General features: G+C 39.5%; 1 protein-coding gene across 1 annotated transcript; it reads right to left on the bottom strand.

Annotated features, from left to right (window-relative positions):
- Positions 1-5,573: 5,573 nt before the first annotated feature.
- Positions 5,574-19,562, bottom strand: entpd3 (ectonucleoside triphosphate diphosphohydrolase 3). The gene is made up of 10 exons (XM_078933361.1): positions 19,117-19,562; positions 14,029-14,160; positions 12,312-12,429; positions 11,906-12,065; positions 10,599-10,758; positions 10,285-10,512; positions 9,541-9,804; positions 9,351-9,461; positions 7,550-7,687; positions 5,574-6,955 (listed from the first exon to the last, which is right to left on the bottom strand). Exons 2-10 carry the CDS (start codon positions 14,155-14,157, stop codon positions 6,767-6,769), a joined length of 1,497 nt encoding a protein of 498 aa, XP_078789487.1. The 5' UTR covers positions 14,158-14,160; positions 19,117-19,562; the 3' UTR covers positions 5,574-6,766.
- Between the last annotated feature and the right edge of the window lie 5,398 nt (positions 19,563-24,960).

The raw sequence follows: 24,960 nt of genomic DNA, 5'->3' as shown, positions 1-24,960 counted from the left end.
TCAGGAAGTACATCCTCTGCTGGACCTTCTTAGTGATGGAGCTGATGTTCTGCTCCCACTTGAGGTCCTGGCTGATGATGGTTCCCAGGAAGCAGAAGGACTCCACAGAGGTCACCGGGGAGTCACAGAGGATGACAGGGGGGAGGGGGGCTGGGGCCTTCCTCAAGTCCACTGTCATCTCCACTGTCTTCAGAGCATTAAGCTCCAGGTTGTTAGCGCTGCACTATGACACCAGCCTGGCTATTTCACTCCTGTAGGCCGACTCATCTCCGTCAGAGATGAGGCCGATGAGTGTGGTGTCGTCAGCAAACTTCAGGAGTTTGACAGACAGGTGACCAGCTGTGCAGCTGTTTGTGTACAGGGAGAGTAACAGGGGTGAAAGGACACAGCCCTGGGGGGAATCCGGTGCTTGTGGTCCGAGTATCTGAGACGAGCTTCCCCAGCCTCACATACTGCTGTCTGTCCGTCAGGAAGTCTGTGATCCACCTGCAGGTGGAGTCAGGCACATTCATCTTGGAGAGTTTTTAATACTAAGTCTAGACAGATTTAACACAGGTTTTTGGATGAAAAAGGATTTTTTATAAATCATCTGTTACACTTTTAAGTCTGAAAAAAATATGGAAGGCAGCAAACACAGATCCCTACCGTTTTTAATTTTTTTGTGCTGATATTTGAAAGATAAGTTATGCAAAAAAATAGGTGTTTGCAGTTTTGCCTAAAAAGACGTTTTCGGACCTTTTTGGATCAAATGTTGTCTAAAAGTTCACCTGTAACTTCAATCATTCTGAATTTTTTTAGGAAAACTAAACCACTTCAACTGTGATCTGCAAGGCAATGGTAAAACTATATTTTTTATGGAACAGCCTGCAGTGTTTCTTGTGGGGATCTTTTCTGCCAGGGCTTGCCGGCTTGGTCGGTGGTTGTTGCTGTTACCAATCCAGTTGATATGGTTCTCCATCTGTGTCTAAGTGATATAATCAGAATCAGAATCGTTTATTGTCATTGTACATGGGGATACAATGAAATTGCAGCAGCCTTGGAGTGAAGGAGTTACATAAAATAAAAATAAAAATAGAATAGAAAAAGAAATACTGTATTTACAACTCTTAACAAAAAATGAACAATATGGACAGAAACTGTTAAATATTAAATATTTGTGAATAAAATAGAATGGAATTACATGAGTTGCTGTGAGCACAGCTTAATAAATATCAAGTTATTGCACAGTGACCTGGTTAGACAGTCAGGATATTGCACGCATTGTAGTAAAATTAGAGTGAGGTGTGGTTGGTGGACGTATGTGCATTCCGTATGATAATTGCCTGTGGAAAAAAGCTGTTTCTTAGTCTGTTTGTCCTGGTTCAGATGGACCTGTACCTCCTTCCAGAGGGCAGCAGTTCAAACAGAGGGAAAGCAGAATGGGTGGAGTTAGTGGTGATGCTAGTCACTCTGCTGAGGCAGCGAGACTGGTAAATGTCCTTCAGTGAGGGGAGGGGGCAGCCGATGATCCTCTGCGCTGTCTTTACCATTCTCTGGAGACTCTGCCGTTCTGCTTCAGTGCAGTGGGAAAACCACACTGTGATGCCATAGGACAGAATGCTCTCAATGGTTGAGCGGTAGAACGTTACCAGCAGCTCCTGGCTGACGTCGTTCCTCCTAAGTTTTCTCAGGAAGTGCAGGCGTTGCTGGGCCTTCCTGATGACAGTCATGGTGTTGTTAGACCATGTGAGGTCAGCAGAGATGGTGGTGCCCAGGAGGGTGAAGCTGTGGACCCTCTCCACACAGTTTCCATCGATGTAGAGTGGGGGTGGATCTGTTCTGTTTTTTCTGAAGTCCAGGATGATCTCCTTGGTCTTGGTGGTGTTCAGGATGAGGTTATTAGCCTGACACCACCTTGAGAGTTTCAGGACTTCGTCTCTGTAGGCCGTCTCGTCGTCCCCAGAGATCAGCCCCACCACAGTAGTGTCGTCTGCAAACTTCACCACGGTGTTGCTGGTGTGGGCTGGTCTGCAGTCTGCTGTGTACAGTGTATACAGCAGAGGACTCAGCACACATCCCTGTGTGGAGCCTGTGCTCAGCGTCCGGGTGGAGGAGAGGTGGGGGTCAAGTTTGACTGTCTGTGGTCTGTTTGTCAGGAAGTCCTTGATCCACGAGCAGGTGAGTGGGTGGAGTCCTAGTTCAGACAGTTTGATGACCAGAATGTCAGGAATGATTGTGTTAAAGGCTGAGCTATAGTCCACAAAGAGCATCCTGGCGTAGGTGTCTCTGTGTTCCAGGTGGCTCAGCGCAGTGTGGAGGGTGATGGAAATGGCATCATCCGTTGATCTGTTTGCTTTGTAAGCAAACTGGTGGGGGACGAAGATTGGAGGGAGGGAGTCTTTGATGTGTCCCAGGAGCAGCCGCTCCAGACACTTTGTGATGACAGCAGTGAGTGCAACTGGGCGGAAGTCCGTGAGGAAGGCTGTGGATGAGGACTTTTTGGGTATCGGGATGATAGTGGATGACTTCAGGCAAGCAGGGATGAAAGCCTGAGCTAGCGACAGGTTGAAGATTTTTGTGAAGACCTGGGAGAGTTGATCGGCGCAGGCCCGCAGAACCTTTCCGGGAACTCCATCAGGTCCCGCCGCTTTCCTGGGGTTTACCCTGCTGAACATCCGTGCCATCCGTGCCACGTCCATAAAGGCATTGTTTTTATATTTAGAGCTCTAAGCAACCAAACAGTTGTCTATATAAAAGAGCTTTTACAATTGTGCACTTTTAGCAGGCTGAAAAAATTATCTTTTTAAAATTGCCATTTCAAATTTGGGTTTTAAATTTTGTGTTCCATTTTTCTGTGCTTGTATTGGAAGGATTTGTTATTATTTTGTTTAAAAGTGCTACATATTGTATATACACATAATTTATTTAGAGAAATTTGCTATACGTTGTGTTTTTTGGTTTTGTAGTTTAATTTCATTGGATTTATATTAAGGAAAAGAAGTTGCAGCATTGATTAAAAAAGGATAAAAGAGACATTTACTGTCTAAGTCTTATGTTACATCTGTAGAACTGTACTGAGAGTTGGGTTTTGTTTTGGAGCACATTCATATGTTTTGTTTGTAAAAAAAAAAGATAAAATATTAGGTTAATTGCATTTTACATGACTAGAAAAGCAATGATTATTCATAAAAATCTATGAAAGACATACAAAACAAATGAAAAAGCAGTCTGCCCTCCCTCTTGTGTCTAAACTCTTGTCACCTCACTGCTGGGTTAGTTAGCATATGAACTGGCAGCTGGTGTGTGTGTGGGGGGGGGGGGGGGGGTGAAATTTGACTCCAGCAACAGGGATGATTGAGGAGCAGGCTGCAGCATGAGGAAAAGACTTAAGCATGTAAGAGGAAATGACATCCTACAGTTGACCAGTTCATTTTATATCTGTAAAGAATATTCAAGAAGCATTTAGACACGTTCAGCTATATGCGTGTGAAACTTGGTGTGGATATTTGAAGCATAAGTAATTTTAAAACACACTTGTTTGGAGTCCAGACGGAAAAAGCACAGGTTTTGGGATGAATCAGGATTTTTTTAAAATCATCTGTTTCACCTGGACTTCTGAAAAAAATATGGAAGGCAGCAAACACAGATCCCTACATTTGAAAAAATAAATGGTGTTGATATATGATGATTAAGTTATGAAAAAAAATAGGTGTTTGTAGTTTTGCCTAAAAAGACGTTTTCGGACCTTTTTGGATGTAATGCTCTCTAAGATGTCACCTGTAACTTCAATCATTCTGAATTTTTTTAGGAAGCAGTAGCACATAAATGCCTATGAAAGTTGAATTCCTGGTGCTGATAACCTAAACAGAATTTATGCTAAAAATCTTTGTTCAGTCCAAAATTTCATTAAAAAAATCAAGTGATGAAGTTTCTCGTAGACCCTATAGTGTTACATATCAAAGCTGGAGGTTATTAAAGGCATCTAATTCTGAAATCTCAGCTTCCTGAGACAAACGGCTGATTTATAATAAATTTCTATTATTTGGGTGCACATAATCGACCACTTCCTGTTACGCAGGCACCGTCAGGTGTACACCCATGAAACTTTACATGATGAGAGAGGACCCTTCTGAGTATCTCCAGTTTTAATTTCATGCACATCGGACAAAGCAAAGAGAAAATACAGGGCAGAATGTGCCCAATGCAATAACTAGGTGGCGCTATAGAGCTCGTCCAAGATTGTCATATCCATGGGTTCAGAATAGAAGCTTCTTCATATCCATTGAATTTCAGTGAGATTGGACAAGGAATGTGCACGTGAGAGCAACTTTTGTGTGCATAGCGAGATGCCCAACTTTGCAGCTCTGTCACGACCACACCCCCGCATTGAAAGTTATGGTTTTTTGTCAGAGTAAACTTCAATGGCTTTTCAACAGGTGGACGTCATTTTCAGGTGTGTCGGCTCATCCTACTCGGAGTAGTGATGCTCCAAGTAAAACATGTCATTTCCTCTTGCCAGCAGGTGGCGCTACACTTTTTCCAGATTTTTTCACTGCAGATGTGTTCAGAGTCAGACTACAATCATGCACATCAATTTTGGATCAGATTGGATTATGCATGGCTGAGTAATGGCCATTTTTCTTTTCATGGCGTGTTTTCGAAACGACCTCCAATTTTGACGCGCCGCCATGGTCACAAACATCCATAAAAACTTAAAAGCTTTGCAATTTAACATCGGACATGTGTCTAGTTTACAAAACCAAAGTTTGGAGTCATTACTCTCAAATCTCTAGGAGGAGTTCGTTCTAGAGCGAGGCCTGCAAATGACCAAAATACAGCAAAAATGACATATTGTCATCAAAATATCAGACTTCCTGTGCGACTGACAGCTTGGTCCCAAGAGACTTTTTTGTAGGTTTCTATCCGATGAACATGCCCTGTTAAAATCAGGTTTGTACTATAAAGCATATGGAGGTGCTCGCGAAAACAAATTTTGCAGGTGGCGCTATCGAGCCATTTTTGTTTACCTATGCCGTTCTCCTAGAAAATATGAAATTTTTCGCGACTCCTGATGTGTATACAAAATTTGGTGAGTTTTGGGGTATGTTAAAGGCCTCAAAAAGGCGACGGAAAAGTCGGAAGAATAATAATAATAATAATAATAATAATAATAAACCTAACAGATACAATAGGGTCCTTGCACTCCGTGCTCGGGCCCTAATAATAACTCTTACAGATACAATAGGGTCCTTGCACTCCGTGCTCGGGCCCTAATTACGCTGATTCGTACATTAAACCTGTTGCGGTTGCAATAGATTACCACTAGAGGGCAACATTGTCTAATGTCAGGGAAAAAAGGTTTCAAGGCTGTAACCATGGATTTTCAGTAAGAGTTTCTATAATGCACAAAAACACAACACATGAAATGCATTTAAATAAAATAAATAATAGTGTCTTCAGTATTAAATGCCTTTTTTCTCCGAGATTAGTCTGAAGAGGCTGTTTATATACGTGTCTAAATGTGAACCTTACCATCAGATATCACTTAATTAAATGATAGCATTTTTATGGAACAGCAACCACAAGACATGATGTTAGTGGATATTATTTATTGAGAAGAGAGATGGAAGATATGAATGCAATAGTGAAACATGGCAGTGCATCACATAAACATGCATGACTATTTTTATCGCAGAGAAGGGAAAATGTTCAAATTAACACATATTAACAAACATAAAAAAACATTTATAGTTGCACCATTTTATTATGCACCATTAACGACATCATTTTTCGCTAATTTATAAGTCATTATAATGACATGAGGAGAAAATCTTATGGAAAATTCAACTTTTGTCACCTTCAATGTAGAAGCTGTCAGTAAATAGTTGATTGTGACATTTTTTGTTTTATGCTCGTTCAGGACGATCAATCAAAATAAAAAAACATACATATATATATATATATATATATATATATATATATATATATATATATATATATATATATATATATATATATATATATATATATTTGTCTGGTTTTGTTTTTTGTTTATTTTCTCCATTTAGTTAATCTGCAATAATAATGACAAGAAGTCTGTTTTAGGTGTTAATACTTTGAGGGTCATACTTTTAACCCTTTACCACATATATAGTAATAGCTGCTGGGGTCAGAGAGTTCACTTGAAAACAATACAACTAAACCCAAGAAGCATTCAGCACAATTCCAATTCAGCAATATACAGCAAAACAGTTAGATCAGTTCTTCATGCTCTGGCCTCAACTGTTGTGTGAGCATAATCACACAAAGCACACATGTTGAACCTCAGTTTGAGAGGATTTGTGAATGTAAGGAAGCACAAACATTGATAAATGACACTTTAATGCACAAAGTGCGCCATTTACACAGCCATTCCATCAAACAAAGCAGATCTGATATAAATTTGTGCCAGCTTCCCTGAGTTACAAAACAAGTTGAGTCATCTTCTTCTTTTTGAAGATCCTGTCTGAGATTCTACAAGACATAAGCAGAATTCAAATGCCCCTTACCCCCCCTCTATGGATTTGAACTCTACTTTCCTGTCAACTCTTTGCTTCCTCATTTTACTTTCAGTTCTGCCCTTGTACCAACAGCCACCCTCTAAGACAACGTGGTGTCCGTGTAAATTCTGCGCCACTGCCTCAAACGGAAAAAGAGAACACGTTAGTTAGTAGTTTGACTCATAGGCCTCCGAACCCGAGGCTGCAGAACCCGCAATTCCAGGGGTGTCCACGGGTCCTTTACATTCTCAGAAGCACATGCGAACAATGATAATAGAAACAAGGACGACTCCTATAATAATAAGTGCCGTAAATAGAAAGATGAGGCCTGAAAAGACCGGGTCTGCAATCGGGAGGATTACTTTCACGTCAGAGGGGATCATGTTGGACATACTCAGCATGTACCCCAAACTCCAGCCAATGCTTGTGTTTCCAACCTAAAAAAGAGAAAGTGAACATAATTATACCATGCATCAGATTTATTTTTATTATAATTATCTTCAATTCTCCGAACACGTTTTGTTGCATAATGAAAGCTCCAGGGCAAAAAGAATGAGTCATGACAGGCAAAGTACATCCCCACAGAAAAGTCAGTGAGTCTGTTTTGTGGCTCCCCTGGCTGCCCCACACCCTGACAGCCTGGAGGCTCTGTGCGTGCAACACGGAGCACACAAAATCTCTTGTTGTAAAGTGGAGGCATCTAAAGCTGCTCAGAAACGTCTTTGTCGTGCATCTAAATGTCTTTTCAATTAGGAAACTGCAGCTGGGACAACTGAATCTCCAAGAGCTGCTTCATCTTTTATTATATAGGCGCTGCCAGTCACAGACAGGGAATTCCCTCAGTCTTCAGATACCTCCTTTGTGGCAGCAGACGATGCAGCATCGAAAGCAAATTGGTCTGTCAGCCTGATTTTAGGCCTTTGGTCTAAGACTTCTCTCACGCCTCAGTGCAGTACTGAAATCTAAAATGTGTCTGTTTTATTTGACATTTTTTATGGCTCGTCTTTTTTTTTTTTTTTGCTCTTACTTACATATCTTTGAAAATTGATGTTTTTCCAATTCTCGTTGTCAAACTTGTATCCCTTTACCAGCAGAGCGTGGACATAGTGAGCTCCAAAACAGTATGTCTTGAGGTATTTTGCCTTGATGTCCTTCTTTTGGACTGTTAGCTATGAAAAAGAAAACAAAGATCAGAGATTTGCAGGTCATATAGAACTACACAAAAGCAAAACTGAATGCAAACTTGATGCTAGGAAATTATTTGACTTGGCAATCATTGAGCTTTTGTTTGTTTGATCATGAATTTAACACAAAGACATGTTTACCGGGAATATATTTAAACACCCAGTCTAATGAAAATTGTGCTTTTGGTGTTTTGAACTAACTTTTCTGATGACGTTAGGTTTGAAGTGTCAGGGGCTGTAATTTAGTGGGAGAGCCTGTAAACAGATAGCTTAGTTATGAGTGACAGGAAGGGAGACCGGGGTTGCTCACCACTTATGGATTCCACTCACAACTCAGAGGCAAATTTTGAGTGAACTACTGCCGCTCTGCAGACACTATGTCTTAGAAAACAACAAAGGTTCTTCGTTTTTGGCTAAAAAAATCCCAATCGAAAGACCGTTGGTAATGCTTTTGAAACAAATCAGAAGATGATGGGACTGGGATTTTCAATTGCCATGAAGAAAAAAGAGAAAATAAAAGTTCATTAAAGGTTGTTAGTGATCCTCATTAAACTCATTACACTAGTTTAGCAAAAATATGTTTTTAGTTTTGATGGTTTTGTCAAAAAATAACAATCAAAGTAGCGTTTCTTTTTTTTTGTCTCTTTAAACAGATAACAATGCACTTTGCATGACTGCAAAATCTTTTGTTATAAGCTGTTATCCATGCTGATGTAGGTTCGTTCACTTAATTTCATCCGGCTGATGAGGGTCACAGCTCTCCAAACATTCAAAAGTCACAAAGTACCAACGTTTTAAACTATGAACTTTAAATGCAAAGTAGTCCTAATCCATTTTTTTAATTTTTTTTTTATTAAACAGTGAGTTAAATAGATTTTCCAAACCTACACGACTGATGTTGACTCCCTTTTTCTGCCAGTAGTAAATACTTCCTGCCAGAACTGGTTGAATCACTAGAATATGAAAAACACTGTTTGCACTACAACTCAATAAACTGGATCGAAATGATCAATAAAAGGGAAAAAAATAATTAACAATAGAAAACTTAAAATCAATCAAATGTCACAACAGCTATGAACAAAAGTAGCGGAACAAAACAAAATTTTAAAATTTACAGGGGTGGGACTGCCAACCTACGTATTTGTTCCTTTTAACCCTTGTGCTATCCTAGGCATTTTAACATTGGGAGTGGGGTCATCTAGACCCACTAGACAGTGCGCTGAACCTTTTTCCTTCACTGATTTGTGATCTTCACTGGTGTCCATGGATTACATGAAATCTTTCCACCTTTATCCACCTTTGTTATGGTAGGGAGAACACGTCAATGTAAGGGTGGGGTCATCTAAGATAGCACAAGGGTTAAAAACACATTGAATGACTTTGTAGATGATAAAAATGTGCAGCCTTGTTGAGATCTGACACACTCACTCCCCGTGACCACTACTGCGGTAAGGAAAAATTGATGGGTAAGAACTGATGTTTTAAAGAAGAAACCATGTTTCATGATGTAAGACCCAAGCCCATTTTCTTTGAAAATCTGTGGACAACAGCTTCAGTCACAACTCTGCTAGGAAATGTTTAGGTTATTCTTCTGTGAAGAAAACTTGTTCTCATCACGTGTTACAGGGTAGAGGTTAGGAGAACTCACATTTTCCCAGTCTGAGGTGCAAAACTCCCTCATTGCGAGTTCAAAATCATCAAGTTCGGATGTGCCATTTTTTCCCAAGGCCTTAGAGATGAAGAAAAATCCAGCATATGCCTGCAAAAAGCAAAACCCACATTCAGTTTAATTCCAGCCTATACTTTGATTTGCCTTATGTGCATAAACGCTGAGTTACCATAAAATCTCCAGTGACAGGAGGCTGCTCGACGCCATTAAAGGAACACTGTGAGGAGGAGCATGTTTTGAAATCAAATATAGACTCCACTAGCTTTCCACATTGTTCTGTGTCACCCGTTCCAACAATCAGGACGGACTGATCTGGGTTGTAGTTCTTGGGTTTTTGATTGCATTGGGTGTCATAAATGGCAGAGAACTTTATGGTTTCATTGTAGCCTTTTTGGTAGCAGGGGTTGGTTTTGTAGGACTGATTGGATGTACTCTGAAATAGAAAACACGATGAAACGTTAGGGACAGAACAGGTGTGGACATCATTTCAAAACGAACCAGGAAAAAACAAAAGAGTTCAAGCAGTGTAGGCAAACTGTATAATGTGTGTACCATTATACCTTATGCAACAATAAAAACAATAAACGCTTAAAATTATTTTCTTCTAACAACAAAGCGTTTTTCTCTGCAGCGTTTCCATTAGATTTTAGAGTGAAGCAGTAAATTCCCAGAAACAATGCATTTCTTAAAGGCCAGTGTGATGGCATTCTTTTTTCAATCAATAATCTTAATGACATAATGCATTCTGGACTAGTCTCCCTAAGCTTGTGAGGGACAGCAGTATTTACTAATCAATGTCGAACTTTTAGCGGCATTAATGGCTTTTGCAGGCATGATGCTTCGTTTCTTGAAGAAGCTTGGATTATAAACACCTCAAGAATTTTTCAGTGTCTCTCACTTCTTTTAAAGTTACCTCCAATACTTTGGCCAGGAATCTCTTGTCTGCCTCATTTTTCCCATAACAGAGGAAGCTGTGAGTGTAGACAATGTAAGGATAACCGTACAGCTTGACATGCATGTAGTCAGGTCCTTGGCCTGGTTCCTGAACTGCAAATGCTATCTGGGTTGATGCTCCACCGAGGTCCATGGATCCAACTGTCTTTGCCCCATGAGGGCGCATGTAGGTATTCACGAGGTTTCTCTGTAAATATAACAACATTTTATATAAACTCAAGCTCTGGGTACATGAAAAAAATTGGATATTTTGACATTTAAACTCTCGGACACCTCCAGAAAGTTATCCATTAAGTAGTTGACCGTGATCCACCCATACAGCCCCTCCTCCTCCCCACTAATGATGGAAGCATTTTGGAAATTGAAGGGTAGGGAGTTCAGGTAAGTCCTGAGATTTCTCATGACTTTTTCGGACCTGCTTTCATCTTTTAACCTTGAAGGCAGAAAAGACAAAAACATCAAATTGTAATTTGTGAAATAATAGGATATCACAAACAGAGGTTTGGAAACTGATTCATTTTATGTTTTAACTATAAAAACTGTACTAAGAAGAGGGAAAACAAAAGTAAGGAAGGTCAAATGAATTACTGGATATGATTGTTTGACACCAGTGCTTCAAAAGGACAAAGAGGAGGAAGAACTACTTTAGTAAAGAGTTATAGGAGTTGGCTTTGAAAACTATCTTCTGAAAACCACTCACAAATGTAAGCATATTTTTTAATTTTTTTAATGTTTTGGATCTGTGTCTAATGATTGAAACCTTGTCACGTACTGTAATTGTTGCACTACAGCCATGCAACACTTACTGACCACGTGGAAACGCTGCACACACAGTGTGTGAACGTGACATGTCAGTGCCAGTGCCTGTAGGACGCACACACAAACTACGGTTTGATTGTCTTATATCTTAAAGCCAGGCGCACTTATCAAGCTCCCTGCACAGTGTGCAAGGTTTGGGGGGTTTGAAAAATTGACATTTCTGTACAATGTGCCTGAATCTAACTGACTTCAACCCCCTTCCTTACTTTGGTTTGTTGTCTGTGTTCACAACGGCCGCTCATGCGCCGCATGCCCGAAGTAAAAAAGCAATCTACAGCCTTGCTATTTTGTGTGTACGAAGGCCTGAGATACAACGGATCATTTGTTAACTGGACCAGGCCGACAGTTAGAACCTTGAGATCCCAAATAAAACACCCCTTTCAGGTCACCAGGTGTGACAGGGGCAAGGATATCTGTAAAACCTTGAGGGACACTTGCCTCAGGACCATGTTGACATTACAAAAATGCTGTTTTCAGTGATTAAATATTTGATAAACTCAGCCACACTACATATCATAGACACCAAAGTTGGTCCAGACTGGAGGAAGACATAACTTAACATCACGCCGTGTCACACAGCCACATTCCAAACAAATTGGAAAAACAAAGTATCAAAGTGACTAGCTCCGGCAGCTTCATGATCCTGAAAGGGACAATACGGGTTTAGAAGATAAATGAAAGAAAAGTATCAAAGGTGAGTTTTTACGTTTCTTTTGTGTTCTTTACAGTCAATGATGGCATAATATAGTACGTTTTCTTACTGTAGCAGTCTCATTCCAGCTGTAGCTCCTAGAAAAAGAGATGTGGATTTCTGCTTTTCTACAGGAATTTCTTTGAGGATTTGATCCGTGCAATTCTTGAATGCCTCCCACACTTCAGCATCTTTCTGCTTGTCCCCTGTCATTTCTGAGATAGGAATAGCTGTGGGGACAAAGCAGACCTGTGCTGAACAGGAAAAGCTCTGCTGGAGCAAAAAACTTCAAAGCATTTCTTTGTTTTTTTAAATCGTAAGTGTTGTCATTTTTGCTGTTGCTACTTCTGTATTTATTTTAAGTCAAATTCATCTCATGGAAAACAATGCTTCCAATGCTAGATATTTAATCTCTGATTACCCCCTTAAAAAAAATAAAAAAAGTCTTCATCATTTAAAATCTATGAAATACTCACCATTAACTTTACATTCTGTCTTTTCCTTCACTACTCCTGTTTCATTCTCCTTCTCTCCTGGCCATTCGTAGAGGAACATGGTCGAACGAGATGAACCAGAGTCAATCACTATGCCATACTGGAATGGAAAAAACAGAAATAAAAGTTCCTCTATTTCACTTTTTATCTAAAGTTCCATTAATGCTGGCTAAAAACAGATTATGTCTGAGAATGCAGTTTTTGGGAATATGAATCTCCAACAAATTCTAAATCTTAATAACTTCTACCAATACTGGAGGAGATTCTAACAGCACCCACATCTCTAAAGCTACATTCATGCCGTGTACATTGACTCGCGTTTAGGCAGCCACTTTCAATGAAAAGTCTATGCAAACACACACAAAACACATAACTGTGACCAATCAGGGAGGGGTCACGGGGCTGCCGGAGCCTGTCCCGGCCACTTGTGAGCGAAGGCAGGGGAAATCCTGGGCAGGTCTGTCACATATCACACACTCATTTATACTCACACCTAGGGACAATTTAATGTGACCAATTAACTTATGAAGCATGTTTTGGACGGTGGGAGGAAGCCGGAGTCCCAGGAGAAAACCTACGCATGCACAGGGAGATCATGCTAACTCCACACAGAAAGCCCCCCCAGTAATGTTCTTTTTCAGGTCCCCCAGCTAAGACATAAACTGGGGCCTTCTTGCTGTGAGGCAAGAGCGCTAAACACTGCGTTACCGTGCAGCCCAGAATGGAGCTGTGAAAAAAAAAACTGGAGCAAATTTACACGATTCACAACGCTTCAACATTTCACACCAAGTTTCAACTGTAGGTGGCGGACATACACTAGTAAACAGTAAAAAACAAAAAACAAAAAGCCCCTCCCTTCCACTCCCTGCTTGTCCATGGAGAGGCAGTCCAACATGCTGAATGTGTGTTTTTGAAACTGCACAAGTGCCATAAGAGCGTAGCCTGAAGCTACGTTCTCACCGGCCTTGGTAACGTGTGTTTAGGCGACCACTTTCGATGAAAAGTCGACTTAAACACTTGTATATGCGTTTTTCTGGCTTCTGCGTTCACGCATAGCCACGCAAGTTTCCATACGATCGTTTTTCGGGCAAGATAAACCTCCCTTGAATGCATTGAAAGTTGAACCGAATTTTGATCAATTGATCAAAAAAAGCCTGGAGCAAGATTCCCAAGATTTGTACCGACATGACATGATCTAATCTACAGGAGTAGATTACGACATGTCATGACATCTTGCACCAAGCTTCTTTTCAACTGTGTAGCGGACATGTGCTAGTATCAGGTAGTAACGTTCCAGTGTTAACACAAGGCTTCAGGTGTGTTTAATTAACCCTTGTGCTATCCTATGAACCCACCCTTACATTGACGTGTTCTCCCTACCATGACAAAGGTGGATAAAGGTGAAGAGGATTTCATGTAATCCATGGACACCAGTGAAGATCACAATATAATTGAAAAAAAAGGTTCAGAGCACAGTGGGTCTAGATGACCCAACTCCCAATGTTAAAGTGCCTAGGATAGCACAAGGGTTACACACTTTTAGCACATTCTTGAAAGCACATATACATCGTATAAATCATATGCGTGATGTGATCATAGCTTTGCTTAATTTATTTATGCCACAAAAACCACCTGACCTGTTTACTTATTCACAAGTGGAAACAACAAATTCAACAGGTTTAGCCCCAGTCTATTTCACCTCTGGACTGTACTGTTCCGATCTCCAAGTGTGCTGGATGACAGCAACAGCAATGAGGGCTGCAATGCTAGTCAGCAGGAGAAGCACCACTCCTCCTATGCGACACTTGTAGCCTATTCTCTTTTCCATTTCCTGTTGGCAAGAGACAGAGATTAAAAAAAATAAATGAAAAAAAGGAACTTGGCTTTTACCAAAAGATCCTCAGCTCTCAACTTGTGGGGATATTTGACAAGGAATAGTATAAACAATTATAACCTTGTACTTTATAAACATGTATGTATTTACAACTGATTATTATAGCATAAGCGGCATGAAAATGTTTACATGCCAACAGAGTCTGAATTTATTATCTCATCTAAAAAAGAAAATAAATGGAACAAGGCAGCATGTTTTTTCTTTTTTTCTTTCTTTTAGGTTTTTTGTACCTGTCGATGGTTCCGCCACACTCTGTTGCATTTTGTTTCAATACTTTATTTGTCTTTATAATTTAAAAGATTATAACCTACAGGAAATAAATAGAATATCCTCCTGCCTATGAAAGATAATAAAAATGTCCAGTCAAATTTTTCTAATCAACTAAAAACTACAATTCCCAGAGCTCCACCCCTTAACATTCAGTGTCATTGGAAAAACCTACAGAATTAATTCAGCAGAATGCAGTGGTTTTGAGATCCAGTTTTGAAAATGCCCTACTAAAAAAATACATTTGCATTGCTATTATAGTCAGTAGGATATTGTGGAAAAAAAGTTTGGAAACTCAGGGTGACACACCCTAACCAGCTATTTAACTCCAAACACCTGCAAAGCACTCCTGAGTGTCTGAGTGGTCTCTCAGTCTGTCATGGTCATGTTTGGGGGCGCTTCAATAATAGTGGCCAGAGGCATGAAGAGCCACCACACAGATGAATACTGGATCTAGTTATAGTTTTGCTTGTGTCAACTTAGCCACTCCTAAACCTAGAGATGATGTAACCAGAACTTCAGTGATGAGTTTGGCGCATGACACTTGCTAGTATTGGTTCACTGTGTCTTCTGAAGTATACAGTCAATGTGTCCATTTATCCCATATTACTTAATTAACCTTTGTGCTATCTTAGATGACCCCACCTTCACATTGATGTGTTGTCCCTACCATGAGAAAGATGGATAAAGGTGAAGAGGATTTCATGTAATCCATGGACACCAGTGAAGATCACAAATCATTGAAGAAAAAAGGTACTGTCTAGTGGGTCTAGATGACCCAACTCCCAATGTTAAAGTGCCTAGGATAGCACAAGGGTTAAAAGTTCAAATTGCAAATGACCTTTACTAGCAGTAAAATAAGACCCTCTAATAATGATAATATTAGAGCTGGAACCGTTTTGTTATATTGTTTCTGAAATTACAGGCACAAATGTCTCAGAACCTGAACAGATCCAATTAAGTCCTTTCTTTTAACCACTTGTTTGGATCAGAAAACATTTTTAAACCCACAAATGTTATTCTGTTGAATTTACCACCAAAAAATACATTTAGCCTCTTTTGAGAAATGCAGCCGATGGCAAAACACCATGAGTCACTGAGCTGCGACGCTCAATGAGGAAGCTGTGGGTTTTTGAGTCGACAAAAATGACACCTGCTTTTATGTGTTTATCTGTGGGAGTGTGTTTTAATAATGAATAAATTTACACACAAATCCACAGTCACATTTTCACCAAGTAAAACATTCTGAGGTCTTTTTGAAAACGTTTTTAAACTTGAGTTGACATCCATAATTATAATTATAATGATAACTCTTCTTGAACCCCTTTTCCTTTAGAGGTCTTTCATAACATTGGCTCTTAAGATTGTATATTTTATCTACTCGAGTTGAATGTCATTGCCAAATGTGATGTCATGCATTATTCATGGGGCGCAGGTTCGGAGGACAGGAATGTCATCTCGTTTGGCGTGCTGCAGTTTCATTGTTAGTAGTAGTTGTGAGACGTTAGTGAAGAAAATATGTTTGACTGTTGTTCCTAATAAATGTGACAAAAAGTTAAAAAAAAAGAAATGTGTTGCTCATCATGGTTATAGGTTGGCACCAGTGTTTGCCATCAGTGTGTGAATGTGTGTGTGTGTGTGCATGGGTAAATGGGACTGTGCCTGTAAGAAGGTAATTAGGTGCCATATAAGTCTATACCATTTACCGTTCAATGCTTTAAATGTAAACAAATTTGATGAAACTCTAACAAAACTTGACATAATATGCTTTTGTTCTGCTAATAAATTTAACCTGCCGCTGCTCCTCCTTTTTGCATCATACATGTTTGCATTACAGTCATAGTACAACACGTGTCACTAATCTTTGCTCATAAGCAGGCCATAACATGTCTTAAGTTGACTTTATGCTTTTTTATTAGACATTTTTGACTCTCCCTTTGAGCTGCTGTGCTTCTGTGTTCTTCAAATCTTCAAATGCATTGCCTTTATGTACAGTAAGCTTCATAATCTACTGTCATTTGTTAGCAAGGACTGAATAGAATAGCATTTTCTTTATTTGGGGTGCACAAAGGGCTTGGCAAAACTGGTAGGTTGCGTGGTTCAAGATTTTTTGCTGCACTGTAAATAGGTCTAAAATTCCTTAAAATGTGAAAAAGAAAATTATTTTAAATATGTTAAAAACCTGACAATGGGGGAAGAAAAATGCTACCAAGAACTCTTATTTTAAGAAAAAAATCTAGTCACTGTTTTGCTATTGAAAACCGTTCTTAATAAGATTTTTCTTGCAAGACAGAAAATAAGACATTTGCTCTTGAAATAAGGGTCTTTTTACTTTCTCAAGATCCAATTTTTGCAGTGTGTTAGCGAAAAAAAAGGAAAGTTGACTGCATAAATAAAATACTGCTACTTTGAGTTGCTGCCTAAAGTACTCTGTAATTGATACAATTGATTCCAAGACAGTACAGAAAGCTTTAGTAGGTGGTAAACTGCTTTCAGGTAGCGGCCTTTGAAGTATGTGATGCTGTTAAGCATTGAGGGCTTATAGATAATGCGTTTTAGTTTCAAACCAAATTTTCCTCTTTTTTTGTTCACCAAAAACTTTAAGAAAAACGTTAAAGATATCAGAAGGAATAGCACATCAGATACAACATGTGAAAGCCCTGGAAGAAAGCTTTCACACATCTGTCAACGAACAAAGGGAGATTTTTAAAACATGTTTAAAGATCCTGTTAGAAAACACTTCAAGACGGTCCTGGATGACATCAAGAGGTGCAAAAGTCAGGAGTTCTAGTCCTCTGATCATCACAAATATGTGGGTTGACCTTGAATAAATGGATGCCTGACAACTAATGAAAAAGTCTTCAAATGTGAAGTTGGGAAAAGCACCAAAAGGGATTTTAGTGATTACTAAATTAATAAATATTTATCCTCCTTAAATAGTTGAAAGGCTATCTATATGTGCAAGCAGGTGCCAGTCCACAGCTGTGTGGTTTCAGACTGTTAAAACACTGAGACAAAATGCAGCAGTTCTCAGGCATCAGGAAAGTTTTAAAAGAAATGTCAGTAGCGCACTGAAAAGAGAGCTCAGTTTGTTGGTAAAAGCAAGAACCTCCAACTTTCATTTTTCATCCTTGGGCAGTTGGATCCTTGCAAATGCAAACTGTTCTTTTTGGACACAAATCAAAATCTCTTTGTAAGTCCAAGATTGTAACAGAAAGAGAGGAGTTGTCAAGGATCTTTGTTAGAAGCTCTGTCTTGCTTCAGCAGCGCATTCCTGCAACTCTCATGGTTTTGCTCAACCTTGTTTCGCCGGTGTTATATGAACATGTTATTTATGCTCTGAAGGGTCTAACTAATGGACTACTCTTGGGTTGTTGCAAGCTCTTCATAACAATAGTGCTGTGGCAAAACCCATGTCATTATGGAAATGGAAAAGCAGTCCACCTTTGTTTAAGGAATAAAATCAGGATTTTCCCTCAATACTACATTTCATTGAATCTAAATAGAGTCCCAACAATAAATCATATAACAGTTTTGCATGTGTTTCAGGGTTTATTTTTCTTTTTGTCCCTACACTTTAGCCAAACCTTAAACAGGTTTCACATGTTCAATAGGTTTTGGAGTGTAATTTTAGAGTAAAGGGCTCTTTGTACATGAAATAAATATGCACAAAAGTGGATTAGATTGTCTTTTTTGTGTCACTATATACCCGTCATTCCTTTGATGCAGGGGTGGCAGCAAAAAGCTTTATCCCCCCATTTTTTGAGTAAATATTAGTATAATTATTGACAAAGATGAAGAAATTACCAATACAAGCTTCTATAATTATTGCAAAAAGAACACAACTCTGATGTTAAAAATAACATAATAACACCTCTTCTAAAAGAAGTGCTATTTTATTTTTATTATAAATAATAAAACTGTTTTAAAAAAGGTATTTTTGATCCTTTCATGTGTAATTGCTTTCAGCTCTGTTGTTTTTGTTTGCCACCCTTTCAGAGTCTTCTGTTGCCAATATTAAATATTCTAGCTCTGCCATTGCTATGATGGGCACCTTACGTTTTCAGCTTCTTTCATTGCATAAATGCTAATTGCGAGGTGAATTTACATTGGGATGGTGTAGAGTTAAACAGAAAGGCAATCATTTACTGTATTACAACCACATTTACTTTCACCTTAGAGTCACCACCATTCAACTTGCTGTGTGTGTCCTTGCAGAGGGAGGAACTCTGTCCTGCATGCGTTACAATATGATTCACTTTCTCCAGCGCATAAATAAAGTATTTAATGTCAGAGAATTTCAGCAAGCCTGGACGTCAGTCAGGAAAATCAACAGGTCTAATGATAAAGCGTGCACAGCATGACACATTTAATGACTGAAAACACTTTGAGTGTTTTTTTGAAGTCAGCCGTTTGAACACGCTGTCTTTGGAAAACATGTTATTGGCTCTGCTTGTTGAAACTGGTTGATGCGGTCTGGAATAACACACACGGGGATGAATTCAGAAATCTGACTGCCTCATCCAGTGATTTCAGAGAGCTGAAGGGTTCAAGCGTTCTGTTGAGCACATTATGTGCTAAAAAAAATTTTTTTAAAGCATGTTGTGTGTTGTGATTGGATCTTACCTTGAAAAGCTGGTTTGTTTGTAGATGGAGGCTGAGAGTGGGGGCGGGGGAGATCGCTCTTGAGAAAGATGACAGGGAAGAAGGGAGCCGGAGAGAGTTGAGGAATGACCGGCTCGACAGAAAATGAGTGTAGAGCCCTAACACAGCTGAGAGAAGGAGAGGAGGGAGGGAGGAGCAGTGCACACAGACTCCTGAAGATGCAACACCTCCTACTCGAGGGTACAATGGAGCAGCCAGACTGGGACATTCAGCTGCTAAATGCAACCTTGCTTTGTGCTTAATGGTGACTAAATGCACAACATATACTTGAATGTTTCAATGAAACAAGCAGAGAAGGTTTAGGGATGTAATCAACAGGGTAAAGTCCAATGCTTCTGTCTGTTTCTTGAGTTGTCACAAGCTCTTGATAAACTTGACTTGCAGTGAATGCAGAACAAACAAGCTTTGGGATTACAACACTGTAGGATGTGTTAATACCTGCAAGTTCCCCAATCCATGTTCAGCTCAGGTTCTTGAAAAGGAGTCTATGAAAAATATGAGTCATAATTGTGTCTCTGTCAAGGAGTTGTTGGACTAAGAAAACTCCCGCTCAGCTTTCAGCTCCGCAGAGTGAAGTGCTAAAAGCCTGCCACTAATTCTGTTGAGTGTTGTTGCATGTGCACGCAGAATATGTCTCAGGATTTTGCACCACTTTATGGAAACAAGAGAAGTCCCGGATTTTTTTTTCTGTCTGCCTGTATGATATCATTTAATAACTAGGGAGACACCAGAAAGCACCAAGATGCAGAGAAAGATCAATAAAAAAAGAAACTCCACATATTCAATCAGTTTTAAATGTCAGTATTAAATGAGTTAGATAAGCATGACTCAAAAGCCCTAAAGTTGTTGCTTTGTTTACCCTTGTCACATGCTGCCTGGCAACCACTGGTGTGTCGAAAACGCAGATAGAGGACACTGACTTAAAATTTCCAAGACTGTGTGCCATGTAACTTTGTGTTTGTTTTGTTAAACTTTTCGCAGTTGACTGTTTATTTAATATGTGCAAACACAAGTTTGTTGATTATGAGCATTGTGCATTTTATTAAAAAGGCTATTTCCTTATGTTTTTAGGGCTTTCAAATCTTAACCAGAAGTGTAGATTCACTGCAAAGCATTAAAAAATGGTTTTAGAAATGGGGTTGCTGTCAGTGGAGCTCTTTGTTTGTGGACATCAGTTGGTTTTAAAAAAGGAATTGAAAGATTAATCATGAGGTGACATGCTCATCTTGGATTAAAATCCCACTCTAATCATCTTTTGATTAGTTTTCAAAGCGTTTCCATTGGTCTTTTATTTTTAATGATGCATTTTTTAGCCAAAATAAAAAGCCTGTGTCGGCTTCTAGGACATAGTTTATGCAGAGCAGCAGTAGGTCATTAGAAATTCACCTCTGTGTTTTGGGTTGGACTGCTGGTGCGAAGTAAGTCTGCTCACATTTCCCATGATCTCTTTGTTCACACTCTCTACCGCTACCTTACAGCCCCTAACAACCCCAATCTAACATTACCGGTGCAACTAAAATTGCGAGCAATATCGAAGTTATCTAAACGTACAGGTTTTGACACAGATGCCAGCTCAGACTAAGAAAACGAAGACATACTTGGATCTATTTGTCTACAAGTGGACGTGTCGAAATGGAGCGGAGCAGGGAGCTTGTGCCCCGCCGACTGTAGCAGCTGCATCAGAACAACAGGTTTTCTCAAACTGATTTTTTCATCGGCTCCTGATTCCCCAAGATTTGAATCAAGAAATACTCAGATATTTGGCTATTTTAATCCTAATTGTTTTTATATATATGTCCTCCATCATGAGGAAAAAGCTACAAGAACGTGGTAAAAACAGTTTTATTGGAGCAGACCTTTAAAAAAAACTGACTTCTATAGGTGGAAGCATGCACTGGACCTAAAATCTTTGACATTTCATTGGAATTCTTCTTCTTCTTTTCCTTTTGACTTTTCCTTACAGGGGCCACTGCAACGAATAAGCTTTCTCCATCAAACCCCGTCTTCTACATCTTCTCCTCTAAAACCAGTCACCTTCATATTCACCGCATCCATAAACCCTGTCTTTTGTCTTCCTATAGACCTAGACAGCAAAAATGAAGCCTGTCAAACAGATAAACAGTTCACGTGATTGGGAGGGTAAAAGTTAAAAATAAAGACCAAACAGATTTTCTGTAAACTAGGCAGTCAATAATCTTTTAATAACAGGAAATCTTTTCATTTTAAACCCAGAATTGTATGAGGAACTGCCACATTTGGTACCGCCAAGTATACTTCAACATCAGTTACAAAAAAGTGTGGGTTGTTTCCTAACATTACGTACCTTTTTGGACACTATTTATAACTACAAAAATAAGCTTTTCCATTATTTTATTTTTAAAATTACTGCCTATTTCAAGATTAAATATGTGCCATTAAAACCTTTTGTTGTTGTTTCCCATCCTGTGATTGTCTCCCCTGAAAACTTTATTTTCTGTATAGTCTCCACAGTATTTTGCATAACTGTATCCATTTTATGACTCATTAAACATTTAATCAATGACATTTCAGCACAAGTGTTCTTCTTATCTAAAAGCAAGACCCTGATGGGATTGGCTAAAGTGAATTATGTGTCTGATTCAGAAGGCACTGAAGGTACAGTATATTTTTAGCAGCCTAACGTGAGACCTGAGACCTACTGCTGAAATCAACCGGAAAGGCAGCACAATGAAAATCAAATTTGCAAGTAACAGAAGAAGCCTCATGGATACAAATGATATACATTTCCCTCAGCCGGGCCCATGCTAAAGTGTTAGGTGTGTGCTATCCACTGATGTTTCCTTTCCTAAGATTCATAGGAGACTGACGACTGTGGAGCAAAAAGTTTGAGCAGCAGATGTTAGGGGTCAGCAAGGTCGAAGATAAAGTGACTTGCAAAGACTTCACTTGAATGTAAAAAGCCAAAATCTCCAAACACTTTCTTGCACCGTTATTGTTTTTGTCTGGTTAAACTGAATCTAATTTAATCCATTAGAGGTACTACATTCATTTGTGCTATGATCAAACTGCACAAACGGCAACAGTCCTCTTCCTCTGCCTCAAGGCAAAGCTCACTAAGGTTGGTGTTCCCTCTAAAACAGACAAGAACTCTGAGACACACAACCCCATCCAACAAAAATCAACTAATGCTGGCATCCTTGTAGCCCAGCCAAATGTCTTTAAAGTGTTTGACATTTTTCTTTCCGTTTATAGGTCAACAAATTCATTTGGAATTGAAAATGGCTGGTGTGGAACATCTTGTTTCCTTCTTTATGCTGACAATTTGCAAAAGAAAAACTCTTTGGTCAGCATAACAACATAAAAGTTCCTCCCCTGCAACCCTGGCACGAAAAGGTCAACTAAGTTCGCATGAGCAATTTCAACTTTTCTTTAGAATGAAAAACACAGCCTTGCACAACTGAATGAAGACTCTGGAAGAAATGACGCCATGTTATTACTGCAGGATGATGCACGTCAGAGCAATATGTTAGCATACAGTATCACCTAGAACTTAGTGCATACAAAATTGTTGAAGAAGCATGGAAAATGGCCTATACTTTTACGGAGCTTTGCTGCCTTCTTGGAGGGCCCAAATCGCTTTACAGGCACAGTCCCATTCATCTACACACAAATTCACACACTGACATGACTCTGCTACTGAACAGTGGTGCCAACCTATGACCAGCAATGTGCAAATTGCTACTGCATGTCCTACAGCCTTTAGGACCTTTTTCTTACTAAGCTAATCAGACAAGCACCTGCTCGTGCATCTTGAGTTATTAATAAGCTGGTTGATCAGAATATTTGCACAGCAATATTAGTTTAAAAGCCAATTCTCTTATTTAGAGGTGATAGTTTTGCCCTGTGCAAGTACCTAGACTTGAAGAAACCTAGACTAGATTTCATCTGAGCCTGTAGCTTGGGATTGACCAACCACCTGTCCAACCTGATTTTTGCGGGTTCAATAGGGAGAACTATAAGAAAAGAAGTGATTAAGTGAAATTGAATGAAAACTGGCTTACATAATAACAAAATCAGTGGGCCAGTCACTGAAGAAAGTCTGTTTTTCTCGCATCTTGCTCTCCATACACGCTGCTGCTATTGATAATGGGTGAACTCCTCAGTAGCGTTTGTAGACCTCATTATGGTCTGTCAGTTTACATCCTAACCTGCTACATTAGAGCTGTTAAGACCTTCACAAATATATTGGGAAGACATTACTCAGAAATGTTTTTACTAATTAGGTGCATACGTGAGTGAATTTCCTTTTTTCAAACATGCAGAACAATGATGTTTGTCACCGCAAGCAAATGGAGGAAATGGTGTGGTCACAAGACAGACAAACTTCAGGTCTGTACAAATACTTCTGTCTTTACTTTTTGAGTTTCAAGGTCCATCCATTTATTCCCATTCAATGGCAGTATAAGCATAGATGCCCAGACCTGAGGAAAAGAACTTGGTATTTACTGACCTGAACGTGTATCAGAAAACAGTTTGACACCCTACATGGAGAGTTTGAGGGTGTGGATTTGGAAAAAGTGTTTGGTCATACCCCTTTGGGACTAGGAGATGTGGTGTCCTCTACAAAGGGGCATTACGTCTCTACAACCAGATTGAGCCTGCAGTAAGTTTAACTTAGTGTTGGACTCCAGCAGGGTTGCCCTTTGCCACTGAAGCAATTCATCTTTTTTAGGGGCAGCAAGAGCTCATTGGGAGCCTGGCTGGAAGAGTTTCATTTCTGGTTTTGTGGAGACAATGTCGTCTTGCTGGTTTCATTGAACCAAGACCCTCAGTGTGCTCTTAGGCAGTTTCAAATGCAAAGCAGCTGGAGAAATAGCACCTCCATGTCGGCGTCTATAGATCTCGATCGGAAAAGGGAGGTTGGTCCTCTCCAGTTTGGTGGAGAGGTCTTGCCCTAGAGAGGAAGTTTAAGTTTTTTGAAGTCCTGAGGCGTATTCAGACTGGGCACATTTGGTCTGCTGAAAGTAAACCAGGGTTCATTTCCCTCAATAATCTGGAACAAATTTTCAGTCTGAATACACCCAAGCGGACCCTAGTCCGGGTTGACCGCTCCTGGACCCCTCTTTCGAGGAAGTTTCTGTTTGTTTCCATTCAGACTTTGTTCTAGTTTTCTCTGAATTACCTCCATCTGACTAGGATTTGTGCTCTGAGCAAAACAACTGGACCAAAATTGCATGTTTAGTAGTGTGGTGTTCACTCTGCATTGTCGCTACCTAATACTGGCGCATGTCCGCCACTTACATTTGGAAGAAGTTCAGTAAGAAATGTCGTGTTGTTGAAAATCTCGCAAACCTTGTACTAGACTTTTTCTTTCAAAGCTCTATTCCGTTAAGACTTGGTATCTTATTTTTCACTATTATTTCATCTTCCATCATTTTTTAAATGTTTGGCACGTCTATGAATTAAAGGGAATCCAAGTCCCTGATTAGTCAAAGTTCCACCTGGTTTAACTTTCAACTCACAACGGAGGCACATTTTGTATTTAGGGTCCAAAACAGTCTTCAAAATGACCGTGAGAGTTTTAAATGCTGAAGCTCATAACGCAAGCTCATGTGTTTCCATAGACTTTCCATTCAAAATGGTTGCTTGAATGTACGTTCTTCAGAAAGAAAGAATAGACCAATAATAATAGGTATGTTTTTTGTATTTAACAGTTTAAAAAAGTACATTTCTGCAGTTTTTTTGCACTCAAAAGCTTTTACTGCAGCATGGTATTCTGTCCACCTACTATCCATTGTTTGCATTTTTCTTTATTAATGCATCTGG

This window comes from Oryzias latipes, chromosome 16, assembly GCF_053564925.1.
Source record: "Oryzias latipes strain Hd-rR chromosome 16, Olatipes_Hd-rR_3.1".
In the NCBI taxonomy this organism is placed as follows: Eukaryota; Metazoa; Chordata; class Actinopteri; order Beloniformes; family Adrianichthyidae; genus Oryzias; species Oryzias latipes.
The sequence above is the reverse complement of the archived record's forward strand: the minus strand, read 5'-3'. Positions and strand labels throughout refer to the sequence as shown.